The sequence below is a fragment of the Diabrotica virgifera genome, chromosome 4 (assembly GCF_917563875.1).
Source record: "Diabrotica virgifera virgifera chromosome 4, PGI_DIABVI_V3a".
Taxonomy (NCBI): Eukaryota; Metazoa; Arthropoda; class Insecta; order Coleoptera; family Chrysomelidae; genus Diabrotica; species Diabrotica virgifera.
This window is the reverse complement of record NC_065446.1, coordinates 1,313,708-1,332,644: the sequence shown is the minus strand read 5'-3', so window position 1 is coordinate 1,332,644 and position 18,937 is coordinate 1,313,708. Positions and strand designations below refer to the sequence as shown.

At 30.6% G+C, this 18,937-nt stretch overlaps 1 protein-coding gene across 1 annotated transcript; it reads left to right on the top strand.

The window, feature by feature from the left end:
- Positions 1–1,644: 1,644 nt before the first annotated feature.
- LOC114324389 (alpha-N-acetylgalactosamine-specific lectin) lies at positions 1,645–18,620 on the top strand. Its single transcript, XM_028272214.2, has 4 exons — positions 1,645–1,802; positions 4,674–4,729; positions 7,311–7,419; positions 18,311–18,620. Exons 1-4 carry the CDS (start codon positions 1,715–1,717, stop codon positions 18,577–18,579), a joined length of 522 nt encoding a protein of 173 aa, XP_028128015.1. The 5' UTR covers positions 1,645–1,714; the 3' UTR covers positions 18,580–18,620.
- Positions 18,621–18,937: the final 317 nt, after the last annotated feature.

The following is an 18,937-nucleotide window of genomic DNA, read 5'->3' as shown; positions in this document are numbered from 1 at the left end:
TTTTCCCAATATCATGTCTTTAGATTTCTCCTTGCATTGCTTTATTGCGTCATCTAGTACCATTGAGAAAAGTAATTGACTTAGTACGCAGCCTTGTTTTGGTCCTATCTTTGCCTGGAAATCATCAGATTCTTGATCGTGCGTCCTTATTTTATTTTATTATTTTTATACAAGGCTTTAATTATTTCTATCATATCCTTTTCTATTCCATTTTTCTTTAAACATTTCCATATATCTTCCCTTCTTATTCTATCAAAAGCTTTTTTCAGATCAATAAAGCATATATGTATCTCTTTGCCTTTCATCAATAGTTTTTCTCCTATTTGTCTCAATATGAAAATCAGATCTTGGGTACTCCTTCCTTTTCTGAAGCCATGCTGGGATTCTTCTAATTTTATTTCTAGTTTTTCCCTTAGCCTTTTTTCAATTATTCTATTGAATATTTTGGCAGGAACGCTTGTCAATGTAATACCCCTATAATTTTTGCAATTTCTTGCGTCTCCCTTCTTAAACAGTGGTATTATTATATCTGTTTTCCAATCAGATGGTACTTCCTTTGCTGTGATTATTTCATTTAGTAGTTCTCGGAATTTTTCTTTTGAATTTTCACTCATATACTTTAACATTTCAGCTGTGATTTCATCTTGGCCTGGAGATTTTCCCAATTTTAATTTGTCAATGGCTTCTGCAATTTCCTCTTTTGTTATTTGTTGCATTTCCTTTGTATTTTCGATCATGTCTTCCTCTCTTTCTTGTTGATATTGTTTCCAAGTAACGAAGTAATCAGAGTAATCAAAGTAATCAAAGTAGATACAATAGTCGTTACTCCCTCTGATATGATTGTTACGAAGTAACGAAGTAATCAGAGTAATCAAAGTAATCAAAGTAGATACAATAGTCGTTACTCGTTCTGATACGATTGATACGAAGTAACGAAGTAATCAGAGTATTCAAAGTAATCAAAGTAGATACAATAGTCGTTAATCGCTCTGATACGATTGATACGAAGTAACGAAGTAATCAGAGTAATCAAAGTAACGATTTGCCTCTCTGTATTGTAATCGTTACTTTCGGTATTCGTAAGTAACGAGTACTTTGTAACGAATAGTTACTTTTTCAACATCACTAGCTACAAGACGAAAATAGTCATTTTTGATCTACGAACATTTAACATTCTGTATATGAATTTCGCAGCAAATAACATTCCATATGCTATAATTGTTTCATTTTTATTTAATAATACATTAACAAAACATTTTAAAATCAGTCTTCTTTAACTGACTTTAATAAAAAGTTGTCTTTCTTGGTCTACGAATATTACTTAACATTCCGCATATGAATTTCGCACCAAATAACATTCCAAATACTATCATTGTTTTATTTTTATTTAATAATACATTAAGAAGTATTTTAAAATCAATTTCCTTTTAACTGGCTAATAAAAAGTTTTCTTTTTCCGTCTACGAATATTTAACATTCCGTATATGAATTTCGCACCGAATAACATTCTGTATATGTGTTTGGCACCTCGGTAAGTTGTGCAAATCAGACAACAGATGTATTTGTCTAAAATGTGTTTATCAAAAAGCGTTATCTACCAAAATAGTTTATGTTAAAAAATAATACTGAAAAAAATAACTGATACATACATATATAAATAACAAAGTTTCCACACGATATATTACATGTTTTTGTGTAGTGCCAGTCGAATAAAATGTCTAATAAAATTTCAGTAATTTTGTTTTTGTGTCTAATAATATGGAAGGAAAATATCGTGGAAGCCGATAGCAAGGCTTTAATAAGTAAGAACTATATAAATTTTTATTTCAAATATAACTAACAAGAAATATAAATTATTGTTGATGTGTGTAATTTTTTTAAATTTTATAACTGAGTGCTTTGGGGTTCTAGATGAGTTATTGGCTTTTAACTTTGTGGTCTTTTTTTCTCTTTCAGTTTCAAAAGAGGAATGAACTTCACATCTGTCCAGTTGTTTGGAAACTACGCCTTCTTCAGGCAGTAGAAGACCTGCTGCACAAGCGTTTCTATTACATCAGACTTATCGGTCTTTGACATTTAGTATTTTTTCTCTCCGATTTTGCCAGGTTTGGATATAAAATCCACCCTTAATAGCTCCCACGTCTTTGGTATTTTCCCTCGTCCTAAGCTTCTTCTTCTTCTTATATCAGGCCTTTTGCCCTGTTCTTAACTGATTTTGACCTTGTATTCGTATGTGTCATGTTGACTGCCAGCTATCTCGCCACCTTTTAAAGGGCCTTCCTATTGGTCTCTTGCCTGTTGGCTTCGAATACCTGGCTATACGGGCTATTCTCTCGCTGTCTATTCTCGTCACATGCTGATTCCACTCTCGTCGTCTCTGTCTTGCCCACCGTACTATCTTGTATGTTACAGAGATCTCTTATTCTGTCGTTCGGTATTCTGTGTCTCTGTGTTTTCCCAGTTATTGACCTCAACGTTCTCATCTTGTTTCTCTATCGAGTACGTCATGATCAGTCTTACACATGATTTGCATATGCGTACTTTCCTTTCCAGCCTCATATCTTTGTTTCTCCAGATGACATACCTCAGACATCCTGAAACGCAATTGACTTTATTTGCTTGCTTTCGGACGCTCTCTTTAACATCTTCATAACAACATATTTCGACTCCCAGATATTGGAATCTCGAGACTTGTTCAATTAGTTCGCTGTTAATTACTAATTTGCACCTTATGGGTTCTTCTGACACTACCAGGGATTTTGTCTAAGCTGTTGACATTTTCATGTTGTAGTTCTTCGCCACTGTATTGAAAGTTTGTGCCATTCGCTGTAGGTTATCCTCGTTATCGGAGATTAAGATTGCGTCGTCAGCATAACAGAGGATTTTTATTTGTTTTTCTGTCATCTTATATCCTTTTCCAGTACCGTTGATGTTTTCTATGATTTTGTCCATTACTAAATTAAAAAGCAATGTGATCAAGCTATCCCCTTGTCTGATTCCCGAGTTGATTTCTACTTCCGATGTTAGTTCATTCTCAACTTTTATTCTGGTTTGGTTCTTCGTATTAATGTCTTTAATTATCCTTATCATCTTGTTGGGCTGATTTTTCTCCTTTAGCAATCTTAGCACATCTTCCAATCTTACACAATCGAAGGCCTTAGTCAGATCTATAAAGCACATAAATGCAGGTTTATTATATTCCAGTGCTTTCTCAGCAATTTTTCTGGCTGTGAATATGGCGTCTATTGTGGACCTATTTATCCGAAAACCTTGTTGTTCCTCACTAATTGTGTATTCTTCATTTATTTGATTGGCAAGTATTTTTGTTAGAAGTTTAAGAGTTGTGCTCAGCAAGGTGATGGTACGGTAGTTGCTAGGGTCTTTGCTGTTTCCTCTCTTGTGTATAGATATTGTTATACTCATCCTCCACTGGTCTGGTACACGCTGGCTACATATTATTTCTTGAAAGATGATCTCTATGTTTTCGATAAGGTTTCTCCTCCGTATTTTAGGAGTTCATTTGGTATCCCATCGGGTCCTGGGGCTTTTCTGTTTTTTAATTTACGTATTGTTATTCCTTATTTCTTCTTTTGTGATTTCTAGTTCTGTGTCTATTTTGGATTAGTCTTCATGTCCTGTTTCTTCCTTTTCTTCAGGTATTATAGTATTTTCCTTATATAGTTCTTCTATATAGGCGGTCCATTCTTCTGTTTCTCTTTTATTTTAACTTCTATATTCGTTAATGGGTTTTTTCCTACTTTTTAGTATTTTCCAAACTTTTCGTTGCGCCCCATACAAATCGTGTTCCATATCTTTGTAAAAAGCGTGTCCAATATTTTCTCTTTATATTATTTTTCATTTCTTATTTTAGAATTTGTATAATTTCTTGTATCTCTGTATTGTTGGTAGTTGTTTGGTGTTTTGTTAGTGCAGTATTGTAAGTATGCTTTCCTCTTCTCATAGGCTAGATCTCTTATTTCAGTATTTAACCAGGGCTTTGATATTTTTGTTGCATTCAGGTTAATTTTTATGACTCCTATGCTTTCCTTTGCGGCTTGTAATATATTATATTCTATTTTTGCCCATGGCTCATTTACTCCTTCACCTGTTGTTACTGGGTTTATCTCAAATCTTTGTTATAAACGTCTTTTACACAGCCATTTTGTGTTTTGGTTCTCTAGAGACTCTATGTTTAGTTTTTTGAAGTACTTGGGTGGTTTTTTCGTGTTTTGTGGTATTCTGAGCAAGCGTCCTAAGCTAGCCTGTAATATCATATATATTTTTCTGACCAGAAGTATATTATGTCTTCTGTAGAAGTACTGAATAAATCTTCTCAGGCTTCGATGATTAATAGCTCAAATGAGTTTATTGCCCATTTGATTTTCTTTTGGTTTATCACTTCTCTTGTCACGTTAGTTTTCTCTAGGTGTCCAGTCTGCTGCCATGTGTCTAGTGGTATTGGTTATCGGTGCAAGCTATCAGTTTCTAGATGTATCAGCCATTAATGCGGATTGACGTTCCTTAAGTAATACATTGAATTATAGTTTCTAAACTTTTAACGCATTACGAAAAAGTACCTATATATTGTAAAAGTGTACAAATAGAAAAGTAAAAACAATACATGAATTTAAGTCATGTAATATGTATATTATATATCATAATGTAAATTTCAGGTATAGAAGGACGACTCAGTGGTAACAAAAAATTCGAAGCTCTAGATGGTTTTCACGTAAGTTACATTTAATCCTCCGTTAGTACGGTGGGGTTCATTAGATCCCAGCTTACAGCTTGAAAGTTTAGAAATAAGAAAATAAAATAAAATTGTTCATTCATACGGTCAAGGCGCTAATGATATAATATCTCATTTGAAATTATATACTGTTATGCTCTACTTCATCTATTTATTTAGGTTGATTAGCAAATTCTTAATTTAATTGATTATTCAATTATTTTATTTACTGCCTATGTAAAAACACAACTAAATTCCAATCAATTTTATTCTCAGGGCTAATTTTGTATTTGATACAATACCTGTGATCTGTGGTTTCTAGTATTTCTAGTTGATTTCTTCTTCCAGGGTGGAAACAGGAAAATTGAAAACACTCAAAATCATATAAAAGTAATCTATTGTTTTTATCAAATAAGCCGTGTACATATGATTAAAAAAATACTAAAATTTAACTTTGTTGCAACAATTTCTAACTTAATAAATTAAACTCTAACTCTGATATCTCCTTGTTTTGACAAAAAAAATTATTTAATTAATTTATTATTTACTCATACTAAATTTAATGAATTTTACTTTTATTCTTTCGAATTGATTTCTCAAATTTGAAATGACTAACTGCGTTCAAAAAAAATGTTCAATAAACAAATAAACAAATATGGTTTTGATATAAACAAATTTTCTCCATTCCGACAAATGATTTGACTAGCCTTTTTGTTTCTTCACTCCCTCGTTTTCTGGATTGCGCCGTCCTTGATTCTCCCAAGACGTACTCTCTGGATGTTGCGAAAACGTCCCTCACGTCCAAACTGCTTCCAAGAAAAACACACAGGACTTGCTCGAATTCTATTACTCAGTTTTCCTTGCTCGATATCTTGTGCGCAAAAGGATAATAATCAGCTACTCGTTCTAGACAAAACAAAGGAATCTCCCTCGAACCAGGAAAATTAACTCTTCAACCGGTCGACAATTTGGTTTCAACTTGATTCTGCTCGCAAAGGCTGATCATATCACTCTACACTGATTACACACTTTTAAAAACTCGACTGCCTTCTATCGATGTTCATTACACAGTGCCACTTATTTCCCTCTCAAATCCAGACTCCAACATGCATTATCCCTACTCCCGATATTTTCCATCCAATCCACAACAACCTCTCTCAAACCATTTATTTCTTAAGAAACCAAATATTCTTCCACATACTTTTTCAATTTGTCAAATTTCAAGAAATATCATAATTAGTTCTTTTCTACTTTTACATCTAAAAACTAATACAATTTGTTTACCAAATTAAAAACCTTCCCGGAAAGATCTTAAAAACGTCATTGTTCCCGTCAACGCTCTGTCCACTTTCTAATCACCGAATTGTTTGTTAATGTCCCGTCCATTTCGTCGAATCATTATCACTAATCGTTTTCATTTTTCCTAAACACTTGTTTAATAGCAAAATTAAATTCTTTACAATTTTGGTCATATACAGGGTGATGAAAAACTATGGTCTTATGGTCCATTGATATAAATTTAATTTTTTTGAATTTCTTTAAAAAAAACAATTCTACAACAATACATTCATGAAATTAACTGTTTAATATCATCAATTGTATTGCCTCCTGTAAGAATGTTATTTTTCTCAATATTATTATTGCATGTGTAACCTACACTGTTTTTATTTGCCACATGCTGGTAATTTAAGGTGTGACAATTATTATTTGTTTAATTATGTTTGTAATAAGTCTTAAGGGCACAGGCGAAAAATATAGCCTGTCAAAATATTCAATGTGTTTTAAATGTATTCATTTTTTTCGAATCCCAGAATGAAAGATTACATTATTACTGAGGGCCGAAAGTCCCTAATAACTTCTATGTTTATTTTAATAAGTTACAGGGATGAAAATAAAAGAGAAAATTTAGTGTTATTTTTAATTGCAAATATTTCATTCAAAGAAACTTTTTATTTATTCTAAGGGACTTTTGGCCCTCGGTAATATCGTAATATTTCATTCTGCGATTAAAATTTCAAAAATACTTATTAGTTTTCTCAGGTTACGCAAAAACGAATACATTTAAAACACATTAAAAATTTTGATAGGCGATATTTTGCGCGTTTTACCTAAAGCGTGCCTCGTAATTCATGTATAAAAAACAATCAACAGATCAGAGAAAAGGTAGTAGGTAAAAAGCAGGACACATATACTAACGCTTCAAGTCGGTACAATCCAGGTTTCTGTCAATGAAACTGTCATTATTGGGATCGATTGACTGTTTCTATTAACATCCAGAACTTCATTACGCTCCTGTATAAAGATCCTGTTTATTGTCTTTTTTCCCAATATGGACAAATTACGATATATATGTTAATATTGTAATAAGTCAAGTTGGTGTTTTATTATTCAATGAAGGTGAAAGCGTTATTACGAACGTAAGAGCACTATTTTTCTGTACATACACTGCGATTTATCGTAGGACGTCCTTTTTCTCGCAAAAATAAAAAATATGTACAATTTTGAAATTTATAATATTCTATTATTTACCTAGGTTATAGATATTGGTTTAAATGTACAATAGTAATAATTCTTTTTTTAGGGCACTTGGTTAGAAGCCATGCTAGAATGCAAAGCAAATAACATGGAGCTATATAGTATTGACTCAAAAGACGATAATGCAGCTGTTTTCACATACCTCAGAACACGTTGTAAGTATCTTGCATGACTCGATTCTCTTACATGTCTCACAATGTAAGCGAATCATAATAAATATATATATATATATATATATATATATATATATATATATATATATATATAACAGGTATATAATCTTTGCTGAACAGTTAGGAAACAAGGTTGAAATATTGGGGTAGCAGCAATCTCAAAGAAAACTCTTTATAATAATTCCAAGCTTTCGATAATGTTTATTATCATCTTCAGGGAAACTACAAATATAAATATACAGTATTTAACAATTAGTCTAACTAAAATCAATAAAAATTGTTATCTTTGTGCCATCAAAAATCCAAAACACCATAGTTTTCTCTCACTAAACTAGGTGTCTAGGATCCCCAGAAACACAAAAATAACAAAATATTGCTCTGAGAAATGCAGAGCTAATACTCTCACTATAAACACCGCATATCACAGAACAACCTTACTAAAAAATTATTTATATGTTTTGGTACTTACATTATTTGAGGATGTAGAGCCTAGTTGTTAAATACTGACATAACAATGAAATTTTGTCTTGGTAAATAGTAAATAATATAAATTAAAGTAAAAACTATATAAAAACTTATAAAAATCTGAGTATAAAGCGATAAAAGCTAAAATATTTTTTAAAAAATTATGTATGTCTAATTGGCATTTTACAAAATGTCTAACAAAATGTTATGGATGTTTATTCATTTTTCTTTGAATTCATACGGAAACGTCACAACCACTGAACCAATTACAATTTTGTTATAAATTTCTAATAAATTTTGAAATAGGAAAAGAGCGAAATGATAATATAAAAGTTTTAATAAATGCAAAATTGTTTTATAGTCCTTGTCTTTTATTATTATGTAGTATACTGAAAAAATCTACAAATTATGTATCAAATTAAAGAAGAATCTGAATTATTAAATTTAAATTGGTTATTTTTGTCTAAAGTGAGCAAATAAGAATAAATTTCACTGAGATGTCTTACATCTGATTTTTTGTTTATCGAATTTTCTTCTTGAAAGATAAAAGCCATTTCCAAAAAAAGTCTTTTTTTATATGAGTTCTCAGAAGCTAGTACTTTAGTATGTTGATAATCCATTACATGACCTTCTTTGGAAACATGTTCTGCTAAAGCACAACGTTCAGGATGTAGTCTAGAATCACTTTTATGTGAAATTATTAGAGATGATAAAGTTCTCGAGGTGATACCTATATAGCTCATATTACAACTACGACATGGTATATTATAAACAAGACAATGCAGGAGTTTTATCTTTCAGTCTAGTAAAAATTGAGTTAATAGATAATGTGATACTATTAGCTATTTTTATGCCACTAATTTGATTAAAGATTCTGCTTAGCTTTGGTGTGATGTTCTTAATGTAAGGGAGTGAAAAATATTTAAAGTTAATGGGTTCCTGGTTTTCTGCAACATTAGTAAGATTATTTAAATTTTGGTTGTTAATACTATTATTATTTGTGTATGAGATGTCAGATGTATTAAAAAGTAATTTCTTTATAAGGGTTTTTGGATAGGAATTGTCAATGAATATATTATATAATATTCTTAGATTTGTATTATGAAATGAGTTGTCTGATATTTTTAAAACCCTTGATTTCATTTGTTTTATTAAATTAACTTTTTGAGAAAATTTATGGTAAGACCAGTAATTCATATACCTGCCTGAGCTTATTGGTTTTTGGTACCAGTCAATCATTAAGGTGTTTGTAGTAGTATTACGAATAAATTTAGTATCTAAGAAAGGTAGAGTACCATTTTCATCTTCTCTTTCTAAGGTAAATTGAATGTAAGGATCATAACTGTTGAAGATGAACAAGATTTCATCCAAGGCGTTGGAAGGTAGGCTAAGTATTATGTCATCAACATATTTCTTAATAAAACAAAGGTCAAAAGGTAGTACTGGTATTACTACGTCCAACAAATATTGTTGTTACAAAATCTGATAAAGGTAATATAACAGTAATTTTGTATAAAGAACAATATTTAGAATTATCTTCAAATATACTAAATAATAGAGAAGCCTATTCTATGTTATCAAAGGACTTTATCTTCTCTTTCTAAGGTAAATTGAATGTAAGGATCATAACTGTTGAAGATGAACAAGATTTCATCCAAGGCGTTGGAAGGTAGGCTAAGTATTATGTCATCAACATATTTCTTAATAAAACAAAGGTCAAAAGGTAGTACTGGTATTACTACGTCCAACTAATATTGTTGTTACAAAATCTGATAAAGGTAATATAACAGTAATTTTGTATAAAGAACAATATTTAGAATTATCTTCAAATATACTAAATAATAGAGAAGCCTATTCTATGTTATCAAAGGACCCTACTTCTTCTATTCAACAAAAATGTAATAAATTAATAAAATCACTAGTAGATACAAACCAAATAGATCCTAATACAAAAAAGAAACTTATGTATTATAGTGGTATTTCACCAAAATTTTATGCTCTTCCTAAAATACATAAACCTACACTATCAGTACGTCCTATAGTAGCTTGTATTAATGCTCCTACACAGTTTTTGGCTTCTTTTTTAACTGATATATTGACTAAAGCTTATGACACTAATAATGATTACTACATAAAAGATTCTTTTGAAATTGCTAACAAATTCAACAACTTTAAACTTCCACCTAATTATGTTATTGCAAGCTTGGATGTTGTTTCCCTTTTTAGTAATGTTTACTTAGATGCAGCTCTAAGAGCTATTAATAAAAAATGGTCTTCTATTCGTAATTTCTGTAACATTGAGAAAGACACCTTCTTAAATTTAATTAGCTTTTTATTTAATAACACATATTTTTCTTTTAATAATCAATATTATTCTCAAAAATTTGGTACTCCTATGGGAGCGACAATTTCACCTATTATTGCATGTTATGTGATGGACGATTTGTTGGACGTAGTAATACCAGTACTACCTTTTGACCTTTGTTTTATTAAGAAATATGTTGATGACATAATACTTAGCCTACCTTCCAACGCCTTGGATGAAATCTTGTTCATCTTCAACAGTTATGATCCTTACATTCAATTTACCTTAGAAAGAGAAGATGAAAATGGTACTCTACCTTTCTTAGATACTAAATTTATTCGTAATACTACTACAAACACCTTAATGATTGACTGGTACCAAAAACCAATAAGCTCAGGCAGGTATATGAATTACTGGTCTTACCATAAATTTTCTCAAAAAGTTAATTTAATAAAACAAATGAAATCAAGGGTTTTAAAAATATCAGACAACTCATTTCATAATACAAATCTAAGAATATTATATAATATATTCATTGACAATTCCTATCCAAAAACCCTTATAAAGAAATTACTTTTTAATACATCTGACATCTCATACACAAATAATAATAGTATTAACAACCAAAATTTAAATAATCTTACTAATGTTGCAGAAAACCAGGAACCCATTAACTTTAAATATTTTTCACTCCCTTACATTAAGAACATCACACCAAAGCTAAGCAGAATCTTTAATCAAATTAGTGGCATAAAAATAGCTAATAGTATCACATTATCTATTAACTCAATTTTTACTAGACTGAAAGATAAAACTCCTGCATTGTCTTGTTCAAATGTAGTTTATAATATACCATGTCGTAGTTGTAATATGAGCTATATAGGTATCACCTCGAGAACTTTATCATCTCGAATAATTTCACATAAAAGTGATTCTAGACTACATCCTGAACGTTGTGCTTTAGCAGAACATGTTTCCAAAGAAGGTCATGTAATGGATTATCAACATACTAAAGTACTAGCTTCTGAGAACTCATATAAAAAAAGACTTTTTTTGGAAATGGCTTTTATCTTTCAAGAAGAAAATTCGATAAACAAAAAATCAGATGTAAGACATCTCAGTGAAATTTATTCTTATTTGCTCACTTTAGACAAAAATAACCGATTTAAATTTAATAATTCAGATTCTTCTTTAATTTGATACATAATTTGTAGATTTTTTCAGTATACTACATAATAATAAAAGACAAGGACTATAAAACAATTTTGCATTTATTAAAACTTTTATATTATCATTTCGCTCTTTTCCTATTTCAAAATTTATTAGAAATTTATAACAAAATTGTAATTGGTTCAGTGGTTGTGACGTTTCCGTATGAATTCAAAGAAAAATGAATAAACATCCATAACATTTTGTTAGACATTTTGTAAAATGCCAATTAGACATACATAATTTTTTAAAAAATATTTTAGCTTTTATCGCTTTATACTCAGATTTTTATAAGTTTTTATATAGTTTTTACTTTAATTTATATTATTTACTATTTACCAAGACAAAATTTCATTGTTATGTCAGTATTTAACAACTAGGCTCTACATCCTCAAATAATGTAAGTACCAAAACATATAAATAATTTTTTAGTAAGGTTGTTCTGTGATATGCGGTGTTTATAGTGAGAGTATTAGCTCTGCATTTCTCAGAGCAATATTTTGTTATTTTTGTGTTTCTGGGGATCCTAGACACCTAGTTTAGTGAGAGAAAACTATGGTGTTTTGGATTTTTGATGGCACAAAGATAACAATTTTTATTGATTTTAGTTAGACTAATTGTTAAATACTGTATATTTATATTTGTAGTTTCCCTGAAGATGATAATAAACATTATCGAAAGCTTGTAATTATTATAAAGAGTTTTCTTTGAGATTGCTGCTACCCCAATATTTCAACCTTGTTTTATATATATATATATATATATATATATATATATATATATATATATATATATATTGTAGTTTTATATATATCTCAGTATTTCGTCACTCTTTTTGTGACTTCGTCAGGAGAAACTGTAAATTTATTATGATTAGAAACTAACAAAAGATAAATATCTCGGTACTTACAACTATAAGAGAAATAATTTAGGTTTGGAACATATCATTACATTGACTTATAAAATTATTATGTCCTATTTTGGCATATTTGGGAGTTGTGGTAACTGCAGTAAATTTTATTTTAATAGAATGTTGTCTAATATTGTACATTTTTTAGTGAATTGGTCAAAGTAAATAAGAGAAAGAAGTATTTTCGAAATTTTACGGTTGAATGGTAATATTAATAGTAGAAAAATTAGAAAGGACATGAATGATGATAAATTGATTTACAAAAAGTAATTTATGGTACATAGTGAGTTAGTATAAGACTGAAAGTTTTTAGAAATTTATTAATAATATAGATTAATATTGGATAATTAATTGAGTAACTTGATTGTATTTTTAAACTTTGGGATTCTTTTTAATTTTAAATGTTATGTATTATTTAGAATGTTACATTACATATTACTCAGATGGTTAGTGTCAGTCTTATAGTTTATAGATTCGGGAGTTTTGTTAATGTGTACCATCTCAAGAAAAAGTCGTTTTTTATAATTGTCAATTTGTTCAACGATTTTTACATTGTTAAAATCAAATTTATGTCCGGTATTTAAGTGGTGTTCTACTAAGGCACAAGATTTCTTTCTGATATTACAGTCACTTTTATGTTGAGTGACACGTTGTTTAAGCCATTGTTTACTTTGACCAATATAACAACCTTGACATCCAATGCAATTAATTTTGTAAATTATGTTGCTCATTAAGGCGTTTGGAGTATTAGCTTTAGTTTTTGAGAATAACTTTGAATTTAGAAGTGGATTGTACTTAACTAATTTGATGTTGGGAAATGTTTTGAAAAGTTGTACAATCTGGTTTGTTAAAATTAAGACCTTTTCTGTTTGAAATGATCCAAAAAACCTAAAAAAACTGTTCCATGCAAAAAAAATAATTTTAGGAAAAAAACAAAAAAGAACGTTTAAAAAATGTTTGACCCACTTTTGGTCCTGGCAACATGCAACTTTGTTAAAAGGGGTCCTTTTGGAGTAAGATTGTGCAAAATATCCGAATCGGAATATTTTTCCTAGCGGATGCGCAGTTGCTTTCTGGACTAAGAATATCCGTCACAAAAAAATCATGGAATATGATCTTTCTTTAAAAGACAACCAAATGCAACGGCGACAGTAAAATTCTTGTGTTAAATTAAATAAATTATTAGAAGAATTTTTTAGTAAGCAACAACATTTTTGCTTTAAATTTATTAATATTTTGTATTTTGACAACGACATCCGATATAGGCGTCAAAACGTTAATAAAATAATTTTTTTTAGTTAAATTGTGGCTTATTTCTTATTTAGAACAGTTGGATATATAGATTTTTGCCAACAAAAAATTATTTTTGTCTTTAGAAAGTGACATTTCGATAGTAAATTTAATTTGAAACAACTTCTCCGTAGATGTGTAAGTAAACGTACGAAAAGTTTATAGAGTTCACTGTAATGCACTCTAGTGCAGTGTTTCTCAACCGTCGGTCCATGGACCGGCGCCGGTCCGTGGAAAAATTTTGCCGGTCTGCGAAATATGTTGCATTTCCGCGAATTTCGCGCTCGAATACAATGACATCCAGCAGAAAAAGTGCGTTGGCCTGTCCACTGATGGAGCAGCTAATATGACAGGAAAGCACTGTGGTGTTGCTAAAAAAATTCAAGAAGTTTTGTCCTCAGATCTCATAATTACACATTCATTGTGTCCATACATCGTCAACATTTAGCAACGAGAAATTTGTCACCAGAACTAAATGATGTTCTTTCCCGAATTTATAAGAATCGTGAATTTTACGTGAACAGCGATTTAAATTCAAGATTACCCCCTCTGTGGCTCAGTGGTAAGAGCGCCTACCTTTGGATCGAAGGTCCGATTGGTCGTGAGTTCGAATCTCACCATGGTCAGAGATTTTTCGTTTACTATAAATTAATAAATGAAAATAGTTTCTGTCCTTGTGGGATCGGTACTCACTGGAGGGACCGCAGACGTTCGGATACAATCACCGTCTCTTTGCAAAGACAATGACGTCGATTTTGCAAAGTAATAAGATACTTACTCAACACACACTACACATGACACTAGGTACCTAACTGTTCAAAATTACCGTACCTACCATGCCAATGGCCATTAGTTGTCGAGGCATTAGCTAAATAAAAAAAAATCAAGATTATTTGCAATACTTTGCCAAGAAGTCGAGGCAGAACATTACTTCTAACTACAACTAATAACTATTACTTCATGCTGAAGTAAGATGGCTGTCTCGAGGCAAAGTATTGACAAAACTATTTAAATTAGGTACGAATAGAAGCAAAAATATTTTTATATGAAAAAAAATCTTCATTATCATATTATTTTTCCGTTACAGAATGGGTCGCAAAACTGGCCTACCTGAGCGATATATTTTCTTACGTTAACGATTTAAATTTAAGTCTTTAGGGTAGTACAACAAAAATATTTAATTTGAACAGCAAAATAAATGCATTTAAGAAAAATATTAAGTGTTGGTTAACGCAAGTTAAACAAAATAATTGTCAAATATTCTCTGCTTACTTAGATTTCCTAAATACCAAAAAAGAATTAAATTATATAAAACTTAATGCAACAATTTGTATCCATTTACAAGCATTGTATGATGGGTTTGAAAAGTATTTTTCCACCTACCTCTACCGAAAGTATACTTTTCCGGAGCTGATTGTTGGGAGCAAAGTTGTACTTTTCCTTCCTAGGGAGGAAAAGTAAAAATGACGTCATGGTATTTCATTCATTAAATATAACTTATTGACGCCCTGTACAATTTCTATTTTCTATTACGTAAGTATCTATACATTTTAAGATTTATTTAAAAACACTCTGTATTTTGCAGAATGGTAAAAAACAGTAAATTGTTATTCTGATTTAACAATGTTTACATTAATAATTTGACTTATATTTGACAGTTGACAGTTATATTGTACCTACTTGCTAGTTTTAGTTCTAATAAATTTTGTTGGTTAGTTACATAAATAAATTAAGTAAAAATGAAAAAATGACTTGGTATTTGAGGAAGGTGGAAAAACCATATGTATAACATGGGAGTAAAGTACCTTTTCCTCCCTTGAATGATTACTGCCCTCCGCTACGCGTCGGGCAGTAAACTTCATTCTCGGGAGGAAAAGTAGCACTTTCCTCCCTTGTTATACAAATAGCTATTCCCACAGACATCGGTGTACCTACTTGAGAGTAATTTATGGATAACAAATCCTTTCATATAATATGAAAATCTTCAATTACACAATGAAGGGAAACAACATATTTTAAAATTGGGTTCTGACTTGACGTTAAAGGTAAATTTTTCGACAATGACTTTCAATGAATTCCCAGGCAACCAAACGACGTTTTTATAACGTAGATAACACGTCATAAAAATGACCAATTGACGTGTTTCTATAACGTAGTACTGACGTTGAAAATCACGTGTATTTGTCTCATCGATTTGACGTCATAATTGTGACGATTTTAAAACGTAATCGTATCTACGTTTTATTCACGTCGAGATTGTGACGATTTTCATACGTAAAAAAGATGACGACCTTTATACGTCGGTAAAATCACGTCTTTAATATGTACTTTCAAAAAGTGACCTCTTTCAGATGTTTCAAAATAGTATAAAAAATAGGTAACATGAAACCTATGGGCCTACGCCCCATGTGTCGAAAATATACTACCACTTGTTTAAGATCGCTTGTGCGCTAGAAGCAACATTGATTCTGCATGATTGTACCAGCTCTCACATTATAGAATTTTCACTAGTTATACAGGGTGTCCCGAAAAGAATGGTCATAAATTATACCACACATTCTGGGGTCAAAAATAGTTCGATTGAACCTAACTTACCTTAGTACAAATATGCTCACAAAAAAAGTTACAGCCCTTTGAACTTACAAAATGAAAATCGATTTTTTTCAATATATCGAAAACTATTAGAGATTTTTTATTGAAAATGGATATGTATAATTTTTATATCAGGAACATCTTAAAACAAAATTATAGTGAAATGTGTCCACCCCATAAAAAATTTATGGGGATTTTGTTCCCTTAAACCCCCCCAAACTTTTGTGTACGTTCCAATTAATTCATTATTGTGGTACCATTAGTTAAACACAACGTTTTTAAAACTTTTTCGCCTCTTAGTATTTTTTCGATAAGCCAGTTTTTATTGAGATGCGGCTTCTTTTTCAATATATTTACGTAAAAATTTTATGGGGGTTTTGTTCCTTTAAACCCCCCTAATGTTTGTGTACGTTCCAATTAAACTATTATTGTGGTACCATTAGTTAAACACAGTGTTTTTAAAACTTTTGTCTCTTAGTCTTTTGTTCATAAGTCACCTTTTATCGAGATGTAGCTTCTTTTTCAAAATATACCTAAAAATGTAAATTATAAATAAATTTTCAGATTATTAACAGGTACCGTATAACCGTACTTAACCATATACAAATATGTGGTGGATTCGACAAATATTCAAAATATCTCGATAAACACTGGCTTATCGAAAAAGTACTAAGAGGGAAAAAAGTTTTAAAAATAATGTGTTTAACTAATAGTGCCATAATAATAATTTAATTGGAACGTACACAAAAGTTTGGGGGGGTTTAAGGGAACAAAACCCCCATAAAATTTGTATGGGGTGCACAAATTTTACTTAATTTTTTTTGTAAGATATTGCTGTCGTAAAAATGCCACATGTCAATTTTCAATAAAAAATCTCTGAGAGTTTTCGATATATGAAAAAAAATCGATTTTCATTTTGTAACTTCAAAGGGATGTAACTTTTTTTGTGTGCACTATTGTATATAGGTAAGTGAGGTTCAATCAACCTATTTTTGACCCCAGAATCTGTGGTATAATTTATGACCAATCTTTTCGGGACACCCTGTATATACCTACTTAGGTACTGTGTCAAAACTGAAACAACATAATATATATGAAACTAATAAATAATTTATTAACAAATTATCCAGCATACTTAATATCTTAATTTAACGCTTAATTAAAACAAATAAACATATCCTCAAATAGTCAAGAAGAATTACTGCAATAAACTAACTCACTGAGCAAAAACGCATAAAAATCTCTTATTAACATGTTTCTTCAACTAAATATCTAAATGAAAAGTTTTATTTTATCACACAAGACACAAACCGCGTAAAAAATAAATGAGAAATTTCTTATGAACATTTAGCGTTATACCTAAACGAAATTGTTTGGAGTCAATACAAACCAGCAAGCTCTTCCCAATTTTGTGACGTCAGACTTAGGTTGCCTGAAATTAAAACGTTTTTTAAACGTAATTTTAACGTCATTACTCTTACGTATTTAAAATCACCTACAAAAGACGTCTATATGACGTAATGTTCAAACACGTGTTATATTCAACCAAAAACTGACGTTTCCTCAACGTTACATGACGTCACTTGGTTGCCTGGGTTTTGGATCAGAATGAAAGAAGAATATCCCAGTCTTCACAACCAGGCTACGAAGATGTTGCTCCCTTTTGCCACAACATATTTATGTGAAGCGGGATTTTCGACAATAACGACAACTAAAAACAAAGGGAGGAATCGGTTGTCGATAAACACGTGACTTCGATTAGCACTAACCAATTTACAACCCGAAATGGACACACTGTTATACAGAAGGAACAGACAATCCCATTAAACTGTTAAAAATTTTGTGAAAATAGTTTTTGTAATTTTAGTTTTTAATAATAATTTACTAAACATGTAGGTAATGCATATTTGGAAAAATTATTGGTCCGCTAAAAATTATCCTAAGTATTACCGGTCCCTGATAAGCAAAAGGTTGAGAAACACTGCCTAGTGCATAGGGACTAATTCACCCCTTTTTCTCAAAATAGTATAACGTTGTAGTTCCTTTCTAAAGTAAATAATAAATATCCTATATGTATTTATAAGGTGCATTTACATTTTCAGTCGGCAATACCACAGCTGGATTTTGGACTTCAGGATATTATTCTTCGAGTAAACAATGGGTATGGATGACTACAGGTAAGGAAGTTGTTTATACCAACTGGGAAGATGATCAACCGGACAATGTTGACGATGAAAATAAGGAAGTCATCGAAGCAACATATAAATACGATAAGGGTCTTTTATGGAACGATAGAGCAATGAGTGAAAAATTAGGTGTACTTTGTGAAGAAATAAAATGTAAAAATAATGATACTGATACTAAAAATTGATAATTTACAATCAGTTAAATAATTACATATACGTTTTCTTACCTCACTGTTTTTATTTGAGTTCAGAAATATCTTTACCTTTTATAGTGTTCGATAAAAAGAGGTGTAGAAGGGAATAAATGAAAGAAAACAAAATTGTGCAATGCAATTAAAATATATGCAATGTTAAAAATACCTTTAAAAATGTTGTTCTGAAGCAATTTCCTTGTGGCATTTTTATAATTATACATTTCTGTACGGGATAGTGTCACGAGGTTTTTTTCCTGGTTTTCCCCCATGATTTACTATGAAATCTCTAACGCGAGAACTTTACTGTCACCGTTGCATCTGGTTGTCTTTTTAAAGACAGATCACATGC